Genomic DNA, 15,509 nt, shown 5'->3' on the forward strand with positions numbered 1-15,509 from the left:
AAATTTGTACAAAATAGAATGATCCTCTAATTTAAGTATAAGGATTACTTACCTGCTTTACCCGTGGTGATCTTCTCTCTCTTTTTCGAGGAAGCTCTTCCTCTGAATCCTCAGGCTCTTCCAAAACTGGCTGACATTTTTCTGTACATATTATTTAAGTTTAAAAAAGACAAAACAAAAACACTAATGACTTTTCCATTATAGATATTTTCACCTTACTGATTATATTCCTAAATTCCTTTACCATAGTAATTCATTAATTATAAATATATTTTTACGTTTAAACACAAACACACAAAAAATAAACTGTTTCCACAAATATTAATGAACTGAACGATTTAAAAGTAATATAATTACAATTCAATTAATATTACAATTCAACAGCCACATGTAACCTGGCTGTGTCCCTGGTGGTTAAAGAATGTGATAACAGAATTAAAAACTACACGCTTAATTAAAATTACTTTCTGTGCACGTTAACAGAAAGAAATAGTGAATACTGAATAAGAGATTCTATTAAGAGTACAGGAAGTGCTGGAAATGGTGTAGCAGCCCATCTTCCCCAATGAAAGTTTGTATCAACCACACTTCCTAAGTGCTCTGTAATGAACCAAAATAATATTAATCTTCAAGAATTCAGTTCCTGGGATAGGATCTTTAAGAATTTTAAAAATGTGTCAATATCTCTAACTGAACAACCCCACAATGACTTAAAGCAATTGTAAGGTAACAATGTTATAAATGTCCTTTTGTCAGCATCAATTGGTCTGCATTTTGTCATATATTTCAAGCACTGGCTTCTTCACAAACTAACTTGCAGGCCTAGCTGGCATCAGAATGTTAGCCTAACACCCTTCACATTCACCACCGAATATGTCGGCACTTTATAATTACTTGCTAATAATAATATATATGGCAAGACATACTTGGTGTGCGCTTTTGCAGCCCTTCTTCTGGAATCTTCATAACAGAGCGGATTAGATCAGGTGGCTCTGGAACCATGTCCGTGGGTATGTTCTCATCTTCAGATTCTGCTAAAGGCTCTACATAGCAGAAATGCATGCTGTGTATGACTTATTATGAAAATAATGATTTCCTTTACCCACAATCACTATTACTATTTATGAAAATAAACTCTTGATAGAGCAAGAATTTGTTAGAGGAGAGAGATTTATAACTATGTACTTAAAAAGTAAACATCCACAGTTATGAATTTCTTACCACCACCTAAGTTAAGGCCTAATGCCGATACAAAGCCATATTCTCTAGTCATGTGCGGGCTGGCCAGAAACGCACGGGTTGGGCCAAGTTTTTCCTGACCCACACATCACTAGAAAACTTTAGCTGGAATTCCTTACAACCCGCTCCTAATCCGAACTCACAGTTTGATAAATCTGCCCCTAAATGCCCATTGCTTTAATTAAAGGGGTGGTTAACTTTTAAATTAATTTTAGCATATTATAGAATGGCTAATCCTTAATAATTTTGCAATTGGCCTTCATTTTTTCTGTTATATAGTTTTTTGGATTTTCTTTTTTTTTTTTAAATTTCTTTATTTAATTAGTTTTTCCAAACAAAAAACATAGTAAATACAAAATACAAAAACAATAACCAAGAAAAGACAATAACAAAAAAAAAGGGTACAGAAAAAAAAGGGGTAAGGGAAAAGATACTTTGCACCTCCTTATACCCTATTTGAGATCACATTACAGGACTTATCCGATTCTCCCATAAACCTATGCCATGGATGCCATGTTTTCCAATAGGTGCCACTATTATTATGATAGATATATGTTAATTCCTCTAACATTCTTATTTCTTCCACAGATTTTAACCAGTTATTATATATCGGAGCATCCTTGTTCTTCCAGTTCCTTGGGATCAAAGCCTTGGCTGCTTGCATTAATTGAAAAGTAAGTGGATCATCTAACATCTTATTTTTATCAGGGAATACATTCAGCAATATTGTCGCATGATCTGCAACGTCCAATTTTATAGAGGTTATTTTATAAATGCTTTCTAATACCTGAGTCCAAAAATCTTTCAATCTTGGACAAGTTAACCAAATGTGTATGTGTGTGCCAACTTCTTTATTGCATCTCCAGCAAGTGTTAGAAATCTGTGGATGCATCTTATGAAGTTTAACTGGGGTGTAATGCCATTTTGTCACCATTTTATAGACTGCTTCTCTAATTTTCTCCGCCCTTGTCATCTTGTTTCCATGTTTAAAGATCTTTCTCCATTCCTGGTCTGAAAGGTTATATCCCAATTCCCTTTCCCATGAAGAGCAGAAGCCTGGGAGTTTAAATTCCTCTGTATTTAGTACAATTTTATACATTTTGGATAAAGGTTTGGTCAATTCTTTATTCTGATTGAGTAGCTCCTCCCACTCTGTGAGGGGTCTGTCCCAATCCCTTTCTTTTTTTCATTTTTATAAAATAATGCAGTTGGTAATATCCCCAAATCTCTCTTGGATGTTTCCCCCACCTCTTTTGTAATTCTTCTAATGGGCTCAGTTTTCCCCCTTTAATCAAATCCTTTATCCTCGTGGGTCTTTCGTCCCACTTCTCCCAAACTGCAAATACTCCTTTTTCCATTCCCGGGGGGAAATTTGGATTATTTCTTAAGTGTTGTAGCACGTAAGGTGCTTTCGTCAAGTTCGATGTAACTTTATTCTTATGCCAAATTTTTAAGGTTGCTCTAATTATCGGGTGTTGACTCAGACTTATGTGCTGCCCAGTTCTCATCCCATAATGAATTTTCTAGTGGGTAATGACACCATCCTTCTTCTAACTCACACCACTCTTTTCTTCCTGCCCTCATAGTCCAATTCCAAAGTCTCACCAAATGCACTGCTAAGCAATATAAATAAGTATCTGGTACTCCCATCCCTCCTTTTTCTTTTATTTGGGTTAGTTGCTTAAAACTAAGCCTTGCTGTTTTCCCTCCCCAAATAAATCTAATAAAGATCGATCTTAGTGTATTAAAAAAAGTAAGGGGGACGTCTATGGGAAGAACTTGGAGTAAGTATAAAGCTTTGGGCATGACCACCATCTTTATCGCTTGAATTCTCCCAAACCATGATATCTTTATATTCTTCCATTTGTCAATTGTTTTTTGAATAGAAGCTAATAATGGTACATAGTTATCTTGGTAAGCTCTTTCTACGTCACCTCTTAAATTCACCCCCAAGTATTTAATAGTAGAAGTCGCCCATTTAAAAGGGAAATTATCTTTTATTGTTGTGACTACGTCCTCCTCATTAATATTCATTAGCTCAGATTTTGAGTAATTAATTTTAAAGTTAGATAGTTCTCCAAATCGCTTTAATAAGCTCATTATATTTGGTAGTGTAATGCCTGGATTAGTTACATAAAGCAGTAGATCATCCGCGAATGCGGTGCATTTATATTCCTTTCCTTTTACCCGTATACCTGAGATATCTGGATTATTCCTAATGTGTGCAAGAAGTATCTCCATGACCAATAGAAACAGTGACGGGGACAGAGGGCATCCCTGTCTCGTTCCGTTGTGGATCGAGATCTTCTGAGACAATGTGCCATTAATTTTTATTTTAGCCGAGGGTTTATCATATAGGGCTAATATTCGGCTTCTAAATTGTTCCCTAAACCCAAAGTTTATCAATGTCCTTTCCAGGAATGTCCAGGATATTCTATCGAATGCTTTTTCAGCATCAGTCGTAAGTAAGCATGTTGAAATTTTTGATATTTTCGCGTATTGTATTAGTGAGATAGTTTTTGCTATATTGTCTTTTGCTTCTCTCTTAGGTACAAATCCCGCTTGATCGACATGTATCAGATCCGGTAAGTATTGTTTCAACCTTTTCCCTAATATTTGTGCGTATAATTTCATGTCTATATTTATTAAAGATATAGGCCTATAACTAGAACATAACAGCGGGTCTTTATCTTGTTTTAGTATAATGGTTATTAATGCTTCCTGGGCCTGCGTATAAAACCCATTTTCCCCTGTAATAGCATTAAAATACCTGTATAATAACGGGGTAATGTCCGCCTTAAATATTTTAAAGAAGGATGCTATATAGCCATCTGGGCCTGGACTCTTTCCAAGGGGCATGCTCGCAATTCCCTCTTCTATTTCTTTATAGGAGAATGGTGCTTCTAAATCTGATGCTTGGTCTGGCGTGAGGGACTTCACCTTAGCGTCTTTAATAAATTGCTCCAATATATCCCCCTTTTCTAGTGATTGGTCTTTTACCTGTATTTTATAAAGCGACTGGTAATACTCCTCAAAAGCCTCTGTTATCCCCTTAGTGTCATGATGAATGACGTTCTTAGTGTTATTAATCGCCAAGATATTGTTCTGGCTCTGTGTTTTTTTCAAAATTCTCGCAAAATATTTATTGCACTTATCACCGAATTCATATAGGTTCTGTTTAGTTCTCAAATAGGCTTTTTTAATTTTATGGTTAAGTAATGAATTCAATTGCATTCTCTTATTTTCCAACTCCACGTATGTCTTTCGCGCTATTGTTTCTTTATGTGCCTGCTCTAATTGTGCAATTTCTCCTATTAGGCTCTTAATCTCTTTTTCTCTCTTTTTTTTTAGGTTTGACCCTAAGGCTATCAGATGTCCTCTCAAAACGCATTTTAATGTTTCCCATAGTGTTATTGGGTTAGTTTCCGGGGTGTCATTATTGGTGATTATTTGTTTAATCCACTCTTGTATCCTTTCCCTGTTTTCCTCCTCGTGTAGTAAGAATTCATTTAATCTCCAGTTAAACTCAGGTTTAGAAACCCGTGGTATATTATATTTTACTATTACTGGTGAGTGATCTGAAACATTAAAACTCGCTATATGTGCCTGTGTAAATAAATGTGTCCATTGTTGTGATGCCATTATGTAATCTATTCGCGAATAAACTTGATGTTGTTTTGAGAAATGAGTGTAGTCTTTCTTCTTAGGATTCATTATCCTCCAGATATCCACTAATTGTAAATCAGCTAAAGCTCTTTTTACCCCTTTCAAGCTTTTATAAGGCTAAGGGCACACTAGGCGATAGCGCCGCGATTTGACTCGCGGCGACTTTTCGCCGCGACTTTTAATCCGCAATCGCTGTGGAAACTTTGGCGCTGGCGTCTATGGGGAATCGCGACAAATCGCCAGCGTAAAAACACACGCGGCGATCTTTTTTCTATTGTCGCTCGAAATCGCCTAGCGAGGCGATTTCGAGCGACAATAGAAAAAAGATCGCCGCGTGTGTTTTTACGCTCGCGATTCCCCATAGACGCCAGCGCCAAAGTTTCCACAGCGATTGCGGATTAAAAGTCGCGGCGAAAAGTCGCCGCGAGTCAAATCGCGGCGCTATCGCCTAGTGTGCCCTTAGCCTAAGAGATACTTGTTTTACCCGATGAGGAATCTATCAGGGGATTCAGCGTTAAATTAAAATCACCTCCCAAAATCAGTAATCCTTCTCTAAACGCCTCTAACGTCTGTAGAAATGTAGTCACAAAGTTACTCTGTTTACAATTCGGGACATAAACATTGGCTATTGTACACTTCTGATTGGCCAGCATACCCTTAACCAACACATATCTTCCTTCTGTATCTCTCTTGTTCTCTAGCATTTTAAATGGTAAATCTTTATGGATAAGTGTCATAACCCCCGTAGCTTTCTTTTCAGGATTGTTACTCAAGAATGCTTGAGAGTAGTTCTTAAAATTTAGCACAGGTAAATGATTCTGTCTAAAATGAGTTTCTTGAAGCATGACTATTTTAGCTTTATGCTTCTTACATACATATATAACCTTGGCTCTTTTGACAGGTTCATTGATCCCGTTTACATTTAACGACAGTACATTACATTCCATATTAGCAGGTTCAGTCATAAGTATACAGATAGATCAGCTTTATATTTTTGTAAAAAATTGGGAGATACCAGATCATTTGCATGAGCATTTGCACTGCATCGGAGCAAAGTAGGGGAGGAAAGAAGAAAAAAAAAAAAAAAAAAAGATAACAAAAACAGATGTCAACATAAATTAAGCCGCGCCCGCTGCCTGGAACCCTTTTCCAAGGGCTGGCTGGTACTACTTGCGGCTCTAGTGGTGTTTCCACTATTCTTGGGGGTCTTGGCCGCCACAGCATCACAAAGGCCGTGTTCTTATAAACACTCAGACTCACTCTCCCACCCCTCTATTTAATCTTACTACATTTTATGTAAAGGGATTTTCCTCCTTCTTCCGACACTTTTGAGCTTTTATATGGGGGTTACTGACTCCATAATAAAAAAATAATAAGTAAAGCTGGCCATAGACGCAAAGATCCGATCGAACGAATCGTGGATTCGTACGATTTTCGGACCATGTGTGGAGAGTCCCGACATTTTTCGTCCGTCGGAGATCGGTCGTTTGGTCGATCGGACAGGTTAGAAAATTTCTGTCGGCTGCCGATAATATCTCTGCGTGTATTGCCGATCGTACGATTTTCAGAGGGAGACTGTCACTAGTGTTGTGAGACATAAGTATTGTACGATTGCTGTCAGGGGCAGAACATTGGGTGATCTGTTCTTATTTGATCGGAATGGTAAAGACTTTGATCTGAATGGTTAGTGGAGGGTCGGGAGATGGGAAAGTCCGATCGTACGTTGATTCGTACGATCGGATCTTTGCGTCTATGGCCAGCTTAAGGCTACAAATGTTCTGTAAGGCTACAAAGTTATTGTTATTGCTACTTTTTATTACTCACCTTTCTATTCAGTGCCTCTCCTAGTCTCTTATTAAAATCAGTGCATTGTTGCTAGCGTAATTTGCAAACTAGAGGGCTGCTGAATATAAAGCTAAATAACTCAAAAACCACAAATAATAACAAATGAAAAACTGAGTGCAAATTGTCTCAAAATATCACGATCTACATCATACTAAAAGTTAATTTAAAGGTGAACAACCCCTTTAAGACACTTCTCTGGTTTATGTTATTTTTTTTGCACTAAACAGGAAAAGCAGTGAATATGAAGTTACTTTAATTTTGCAACATCCTGGTGCTTCAGAGCAATGAACGAAAGTAATTTAATGAATTAAAGGAACAGTAAAACCAAAAAAAATGAAAGTTTTTTTAAAGTAATGAAAATATAATGTACTGTTGCCCTGCACTGGTAAAACGGGTGTGTTTGCTTCAGAAAGACTAAAATAGTTTATATAAACAAGTTGCTGTGTAGCCATGGGGGCAGCCATTCAAAGCTGAAAAAGGAGAAAAGGCATAGGATACACAGAAGATAACCGATAAGCTCAGCAGTATACAATGGGATTCTTCAGAACTTGTCTGTTGTTTACTGTGTATCCTGTGCTGGAATGACTGCCCCATGGCTACACAGCAGCTTGTTTATATAAACTATAGTTATGTTTCTGAAGCAAACACACCAGTTTTATAATTGCAGAGCAATAGCTCATTATATTGTCATTCCTTTAAAACACTTTTTTGTTGTTACGGTTCCTTTATATCCTGTTAAATCCCCAGTATAATGGACTCCACCTCTGCAATCCTGAGACACAGGGTAAAGAGATCATCGCTCCTTAGTAAGGATAAAAAATTAAACCATGATCAGTAATTTTATCTTATGTATACATAACCTTCCCAAGTTGTGTCTCAGGCAGAGAATAAGCCAAGTGTGACCGTAGCCATGGTGTTTAAAATCCCATTACAAGAAGCCAGAAAAGAATGTGGCTTATCATCATAAAAGTTAGGGGAGTAGCCAGCCAACCAGGGCCATTCATGACACTCTCTATATCATAGACAACTCCCTAGGTTTTCTCATACATTGTAGAGAACAATATCTGAAAATGGTATTGCCCTGTAGCAATGACATTTCTGCAGAAAAAAATGTAAGATAGGCCTTTAATACAGATGTACATCATACCTGCAGTTTCTGCAGCTTCTCTTGCTTCCTTCTGTAGTCTCTGTCGAAGTAACTCTTGTTGCTTCTCTAGATACTGTTTAATAAAGCTGTTTTGTCCCATCTCCTCCCCCATCTGTAATTTGAAAAAAAAGTGTCCCATTATTAAAGCAGGAATATAATAAGGCATTTTGCTGTAGCGGAGCATTGGGTTTAAAGGAGTTTGTAGTAAGGGTGAAATTGCTCTGTACTTATGCAGTGTATCACCCTTTTAAATTAGAATCTTGCACTGGTGTCTTCTGAAACTGCCCATTCATATAAACAGAAAGCAATCCATGATGAATATAAGCGTTTGATCACTGCCACATGTAGGAGCAAAATGGCATCATTCTTACAATATGAGGTTTGCCATTTGTTTCTTGCAATAGCTCAAACATAATCTAGTAAAAGTTGTAAAATACTAAATGTTTTACGCTATGACCTCTAGGTAGTCTACAACAGAAGAGAATCTACTATGATGTACTTAAAGGGATTCTGTAATGATTTTTATGATGTAATTTTGATTTCTAAATTACACAGTTTACACTGCGATTAATTCACTCTACAATATAAAATTTAATTCCTGAAACAGCAAGTGTATTTTTTTTTAGTTGTAATATTGGTGTGTAGGCAGCCATCTTAGCTCATTTTGCCTGGTCATGTGCTTTCAGAAAGAGCCAGCACTTTAGGATGGAACTGCTTTCTGGCAGGCTGTTGCTTTTTCTGCTCAATGAAACTGAATGTGTCTAAGTGGGACCTGGATTTTACTATCGAGTGCTGTTCTTATATCTACCAGGCAGCTGTTATCTTGTGTTAGGGAGCTGCTATCTGGTTACCTTCCCATTACTCTGCTGATGGGTTGCTGGGGGGGGGGGGGTGATATCACTTCAACTTGCAGTGCAGCAGTAAAGAGTGACTGAAGTTTATTAGAGCACAAGTCACATGACTAGGGGCAGCTAGCAAACTGACACTATGTCTAGCCCCATGTCAGATTTCAAAATTAAATATAAAAAAATCTGTTTGCTCTTTTGAGAAATGGTTTTCAATGCAGAATTCTGCTGGAGTAGCACTATTAACTGATGCGTTTTGGGGAAAAAAGTATCCCTTTAAAGCACATTCATAGTAACCCATATCAACTAATCAACAATTAGCTTTGATCACTCAGTTGCAAGTTAAGCTGCTCATAGACCACGATTTTCTCGGAACGATCGTACAATCGCACAAATTGACCATCAACTAAAAAGACCAATTTGCCAGGAAAACAAAGTGGAGCTTCCTGCTTGGCCCTGCAAACATAGATAGATTGCACTGGGACCGACAAAGTTTTTTTGACATGGCCGATCAATTTCCTGATGTCGACCGAAAAATCGTAAGATGTACAATCGTTCGAATCCCACTAACTGCACGATAATTTCGAAGGATTGGTCGGACTTCCCTAAAATCGGTCGTTCGGCAAGAAGAATCGTCGCGTCTATGGGGAGCTTTAGATAAGGAAGGCAAATATCTTAGATTTTGTTATTTGAACTGGTGCTAATTTCTCTATATTTGTATATAAACCACAGTGAGACCACCCATGCCGATTTTGTGCATTTTGATCACAGTTCTTCTGGACTACTTAAAACTACCACAATCAAAATACCTGAAATCTCCCCACATACTGTTACACTTGTGAAGGTATAAAATAGACATATGTTTGCCTCTCTGTTTTAGTTGTTAACTCTCGCACTTGAAAAGAATGTAGTTATTATATGCATTGAAATCATTAGCCCTGCAATGCACAAACATCTGTTGCTAATCTACTGGTTGGTAAGGTTTTAGATTCGGGTCTCTTGTCACATACTATCTCCCCAAGGAGCAAGAAAACAGATAACTGCATGCCCATGGGGAAGATGTAAGCATAAATAGTAATATATATAAAACTATAAACTAAATATACTCAAAAGGATTCAATGAACAGCACAGGTATTTGGCCTATTATTTGGAGTGCTTGGGACCTGTGATTTTCTAGATAAAGGGTTTTTTATAATAAGGAATGCCATTCTTTAAGACCACTAAAACACTTCATCATTAGAAAAACACCATCATTTTATTTTTTACTATGGACATGGATTTATGCTAGCTTAGTGAATATCAAGTACAAGGTGCTGTCTTATTATAAAAAAGAAACAAACAAGTTACGAGAGTGTTTGTTTTAATATGACACTATTGACAATAGCTCCAAAATAAGGCAATGGTATCTGAAAACTATGTTTCTGAAAAATGGATGCATATCCCTATATTGAAATGAAAAAAGTACAGATGAAGGATTGGCAGTGCTAGTTTGCAGATTTCTTGCTGCCCATGAACTAGAATTGTGATAAGTGCAAATGAATGCTGAATGCACAGTGAAAATATGCAAGCATTTTAATGCCAAGTTGCAGAGTGGTGAAATAGCAGACTTACAATTGCTGGTAGGAACACACCAGTAAAGAATAAATTAAGGCATTACAATTGGGTCTTGAAATATTCATAATGCAGGTTGGCAGGCCAATGACTGCTATTAAATACTGGGAGGCCACTGTTTTACCTAGTGAAGGCCGCATAATAACCAATATTTTGGCAACCACATACATCAATAATGAGGTTTTTGGAAATCTGTTTACTTGGGCTTTTCAAGCAGTTACTACAGGAACAAGAGGGATTCCCTAAGTATTTAAGCTCAGCTAAGAAAATCTTTAGTATACAAGAATATACAAACCTGTGAATTTGGCTGAAAACCAGCATGGGGAGTAGATTGTTTCTGTAGACTTTCCAGCATCAATGCCTGAAAAAGAACAAAAAATCAATAGAGTAAAATCAAAAAATGAGATGGCCACAAACTATATAAGCAAGTTTGCACTTCTTTTAGATTTAATTAGTACAGACTTATGTATTTGTGTAGAAGAAGATATACAGATATAAATGACTGTGGAGTAGAGAATAGGACCATATGCCAAAGCTACCTGTTAAACTGACAAATATGAAAATGCTACACTAAGAAAATGAGTGCATTCGTTTATTTAAGCTTAACAGTCATATATAGACCAACCTCTCACCTTGACAGGGCTGGTAAGCATAAATACTCTATGGCCATATGGCATGACAAAAAAATCCCACTTTATTAATGAAGGGCAGGCATTTTTTTTTTTTTGCAGCAATGAAAATGCAAGGCCAAAGATTGCTCCTTTGGCCACCGTGAGAATCACTTGAACGCACAAGTAGCTGTGCTTCGTCTCTTCTCAGAGGGGCAGTGAAGGGAGTATATCCTGCCAAGAGTTTGAAAGTTTAACCAGTTCTTCTTTTCCCGCTCTAAAAAATCTGAATGCAAATGTTGGTTTTAGACCCCTCTTGTATACAGAGAGTCCTCAAGTTACATACACCCGACTTACATACAACTCACACTTACAAAAAGAGGCTATTACAGTATTGTACTGTGGTTTGCTTGACTTTTATTAGCATTTATCTTTAATAAACCACCTGCTCCAATCCCCTCTGGCGTGTTTTGTCTAATGTAGAGCAATGAAAGGTAAAAATAAATATGCACAGAAAGGTAAAAATAATATCTTAAGACAAACATCTGTCTTGTTGCATTTAATAAGTAAATATACTATTTGTTTCAACTTACATAAAATTCAATTTAAGAACAAACCTAATCTTGTAAGTAACCCGGGGACTGCCTGTACTGTGCTGCTCTGAGGATATCAATGCTGGAGACATGGTTAAGAACTACTGTACTAGAGAGGTCAACGAATTGTCAACATTTCCTCTCCGAACCCAGTTAGCTGGTTATTTACCCCAGCCTGACCCAACCCACCCCCATCAGACACTGTTAGGGTGAGGAAGGGCTAGCGTAAGTTGATTAACTAAATGCAGCAGCAGGGAATTTCATTGGACATAATTGAAGATGAGCAGGATGGAACAGCAGGGTCCTGGCTAAGCAGGTTGTAAAGAGTCGCCAGAAACTGCCTGACTCAAAGGTATTAGGCCAGCCTGCACACCACTAAAGCATATTTCTTTGAGAAGATAAATATTGGTCTAACAAGGCTGTATTCACGTGCAAAAGTAGTACAGATATAGGATCTATTATCTGAAAACCCGTTCTCCAGAAAGCTCAGAAATTATAGAATGGCCACCTACCATAGACTCCATTTTTAAAATGTATTCCCTTTTTCACTGTTATAATAAAACAGTATATTGCACTTGATCCAAACTAAGATAAAATTCATCCATATTGGAAGCAAAACCAGCCTATTCGGTTTATGTTTACGTATTTTTTAGTAGACGTAAGGTATGAAGATCCATATCACAGAAAGATCCATTATCCGGAAAACCCCAGGTCTTGAGCATTCTGGATAATTGGTCCCATACCTGTATTCCCATCCTGAAAGTAGTTCCACATATAAGTTTATCTTAAAATTCCATTTGCAGTGGTCAGGGCACCACACAGTTTAAAATAAGGTTACGCTTATTGGAAAAGATTTGTTTATTAATCATTCAGCCATGGTGGAAATAGGCATTCACTCCAAATCTCACCCTAATTAACCTTCAGTCTGGACTCCCCTGCCACTGGTCCAGGCCCACCGTTTGTAAACTGTTGCCCTATAAGCTGAAACACTGTTTTAATGCACAGCTAGGGTTTATGCTTAGTAGATCCCAATCACAGACTATGTTCACCCTTATCGGGAATCATCAGTCTAATGCAGGATTTTCCATTCCATCATATGCAGTCACAAGTGGTTCCACATGAATAGCACATTCGGCGTTAGGAGACCCTGCACATATTTGTATGCAAAACAGCAGAAATTCTGGGAAGGAACACAAGTTTCCTGAAAATACACATGAACTACATTTCAAAACATTCTAAATCACAAATATAAATTGCTCCCTCCTGCAAACAGCTGCTTACTTTAGAGGTTGAAATGAATCCAAAAATGCTTAATGCTAGTTGGAGTATGTTGCTGGCAAAGCTGGCCACAGTGGGGCCCCTGGAAGGTCCACGGATGATGAAATGCATCACAGTTGACTGACTAAAAATGGATGATCATCTGAAACAGTACAATTAGGCTATTCAAATGCCTGGCTGATGGAACAATATCTGAGATATTGGCCCAAGTGGTTGTATCATCCAAAAGCTAGTTTAGCTATGTATATCCAGTGAACGAGCTAACTATATCTATTATTGAAGTAGAGTGTACACAAGATTCTGCTGCTACTTGCTACAAACTGAGCTTGTTATAGTACGGCTGAGAAATGGAGAAATGTTGTTCCTGTAATTTGTGTCTATCCTTTAAGCGGTAGAGCCAAGCCTACGGCAGGATTAGGCCATCGGGACCCAGGATTCTACCCAGATAGCAGGTGATCATGATGTTCTTCTTGGACAAGGACCTAAAGCTGGCCTTAGACGCAAAGATCCGATCGTACGAATCGAGGTTTTTAGACAAGAAGGTGAACTCTACAGTGGAAATATTCAAAGTTCGAGAAATCAGATGATTTATTCATTAAAAACTTTTGTTTACAAGGACACCACACTGGTGAACGTGTGTCTGTGAGTGAAAATTTACTTGTGAAAGTTTGTTTAATGTCAGTGTAGGCAAGCAATAATGTTATTCTGCATACACAACTTTACTAACCGCAAATAATATCTCTTCGGCTTTTCTGTCTGTCCCTGGAAGCTGTCATTGTGACATCTGCACGCAAAAGGCATATAGACACAGATCCTATAAAATGGACTTGTCAGTTTAAAATCAAGACCCTAATTTTGGTTCTTAAAAAAATTAGCTGGGTAACTGAATTCCCCCCATCTTAAAACCCATAGTCTGCAAAATAACTTTAAGTTAAACTATTCAGTAATGAAGCACCCCTTTCACAAATTTTGGAAACTATTTAATTTGTCCAGGCCCAGTCACCCCCCCTACAGTGCCATATACTGCATTTATTATCAGACCCCAACGTATATGTGTGGGATTATTTTTATTTATATAGCTGTTCAGAGTTATGTGACACGTAGCTGCTACTTCTAGCTTGACAACAGGTTCTTTTTCTGAAACAAGCTGGCACATTTATAAACAGTGGGCAAAGCAGTAGTAAGGTGTCGAGTTTTTTTGCCCACTATGCACCATTCTCTGTATATTTTGCCTCTGCAGAAATATAGGATCCAAAGACTTGCATCTGCCGTTTGAAGGGCAGAATATAAACCACACAGGCAAATGTCAGTTAAGAAACGTGCTGAGAAATGCTGCCAAGAGTTTCCATTAGGACACTAAGTACATGCCTAAAGTCAGCTCCAAACAGGAGTCCTTAAGATCAAAGAGTATCAAGGGCATCAAGTATTATGTCTCATCTTAAATGACTTTGACCCCCAGTTTTGGAAAAAACACTTTACAAAGTAAAAAGAGGTGACTATATATGCAACAGTCTTACACAAGTAAGAAAGCAGGATACTTCAGCGTGCCCCATTTTGAGAACTATCTTGGTTACTATAACCCTTCATAGAGTGCCTTAAGTAAATTTAAGAAAACAACACATCATGAGGTTACCACTTCTGTTTTGTTTCAGTACAGTATGGCCTTGACACACAAGCTTAAATATTATAGCTATGTCGTACCAACTTTTCTTTAAAATATAAAATACAGACAGTCATATAAAGTGTTGGTTAACTTTAAAATATGCATTTTTTTCCTGTTTATAATGTGAGTTCTTTTATCAAAGATGTCCATTTTTCTGTAATACATGTACTATAGAAACAAAACTCTGGTAAAAGCCTCCTGATCCGAAGGCAGGTGCAAAGTGAGATATATGCTGCACAGAGTGCTTTATGGATGCATTGCACTTGTAAAGCTGGCCATAGACGCAAACATCTAATCGTACGAATTGAGGATTCGTACGATTTTTGGACCGTGTGTGGAGAGTCCTGACATTTCTCATCTGGCGGAGATCAGTCGTCTGGTCGATCGGACAGGTTAAAAGATTTCTGTCGGCTGCCGATAATATCTCTGCATGTATTGCCGATCATACGATTTTCAGAGGGAGACTGTCACTACCTTTTGTCGGACATAACTTTCGTATGATTGCTGTCAGGGGCAGAACATCGGCTCTTTTGTACTTTATTTGATCTGAATGGTTAGTGGCGGGTCGGGAGATGGCAAAGTCCGATCGTACGATGGTTCATACAATCGGACCTTTGGATCTATGGCCAATTTAAGAATAATATACAGATTGTTTTTAGATGAACAGCAATATCTCCAAAGCCTAGTCTGACGATAATTGATACACAAACATGATTAAAAGCATCTAGAAGAGTACTTCCATGATAAGACACTAACAAAATACTATTACCATTCTATATATATATATATATATATATATATATATATATATATATATATATATATATATATATTTCACTATGGACAATCATGTGATTTTAAGAGCACATAGTGTCTATATGACAAAACACATTCAACAATAGAAATATAAATGCAAATTAATAGCAAAAGTTATCTATGCATCTGTTTTTTTTAAAAAAAAAAAAGAAGTTGAATTGTAGGTGAAAATAGCACAAAAAGAAGAGTATCCATCT

General features: G+C 37.4%; 1 protein-coding gene across 1 annotated transcript in view; it reads right to left on the bottom strand.

Annotated features, from left to right (window-relative positions):
- The window catches only part of acin1.L (apoptotic chromatin condensation inducer 1 L homeolog), a 52,726-nt gene that overhangs the window by 35,674 nt on the left and 1,543 nt on the right, over positions 1 to 15,509 (bottom strand). The window contains exons 2-5 of the mRNA XM_018259573.2: positions 10,650 to 10,715; positions 7,898 to 8,009; positions 927 to 1,043; positions 53 to 141 (exon numbers count right to left, since the gene is read on the bottom strand). Coding sequence (XP_018115062.1) covers positions 53 to 141; positions 927 to 1,043; positions 7,898 to 8,009; positions 10,650 to 10,715 — 384 coding nt within the window. The remainder of the gene's footprint in view (positions 1 to 52; positions 142 to 926; positions 1,044 to 7,897; positions 8,010 to 10,649; positions 10,716 to 15,509) is intronic.

The sequence above is a fragment of the Xenopus laevis genome, chromosome 1L (assembly GCF_017654675.1).
Source record: "Xenopus laevis strain J_2021 chromosome 1L, Xenopus_laevis_v10.1, whole genome shotgun sequence".
In the NCBI taxonomy this organism is placed as follows: Eukaryota; Metazoa; Chordata; class Amphibia; order Anura; family Pipidae; genus Xenopus; species Xenopus laevis.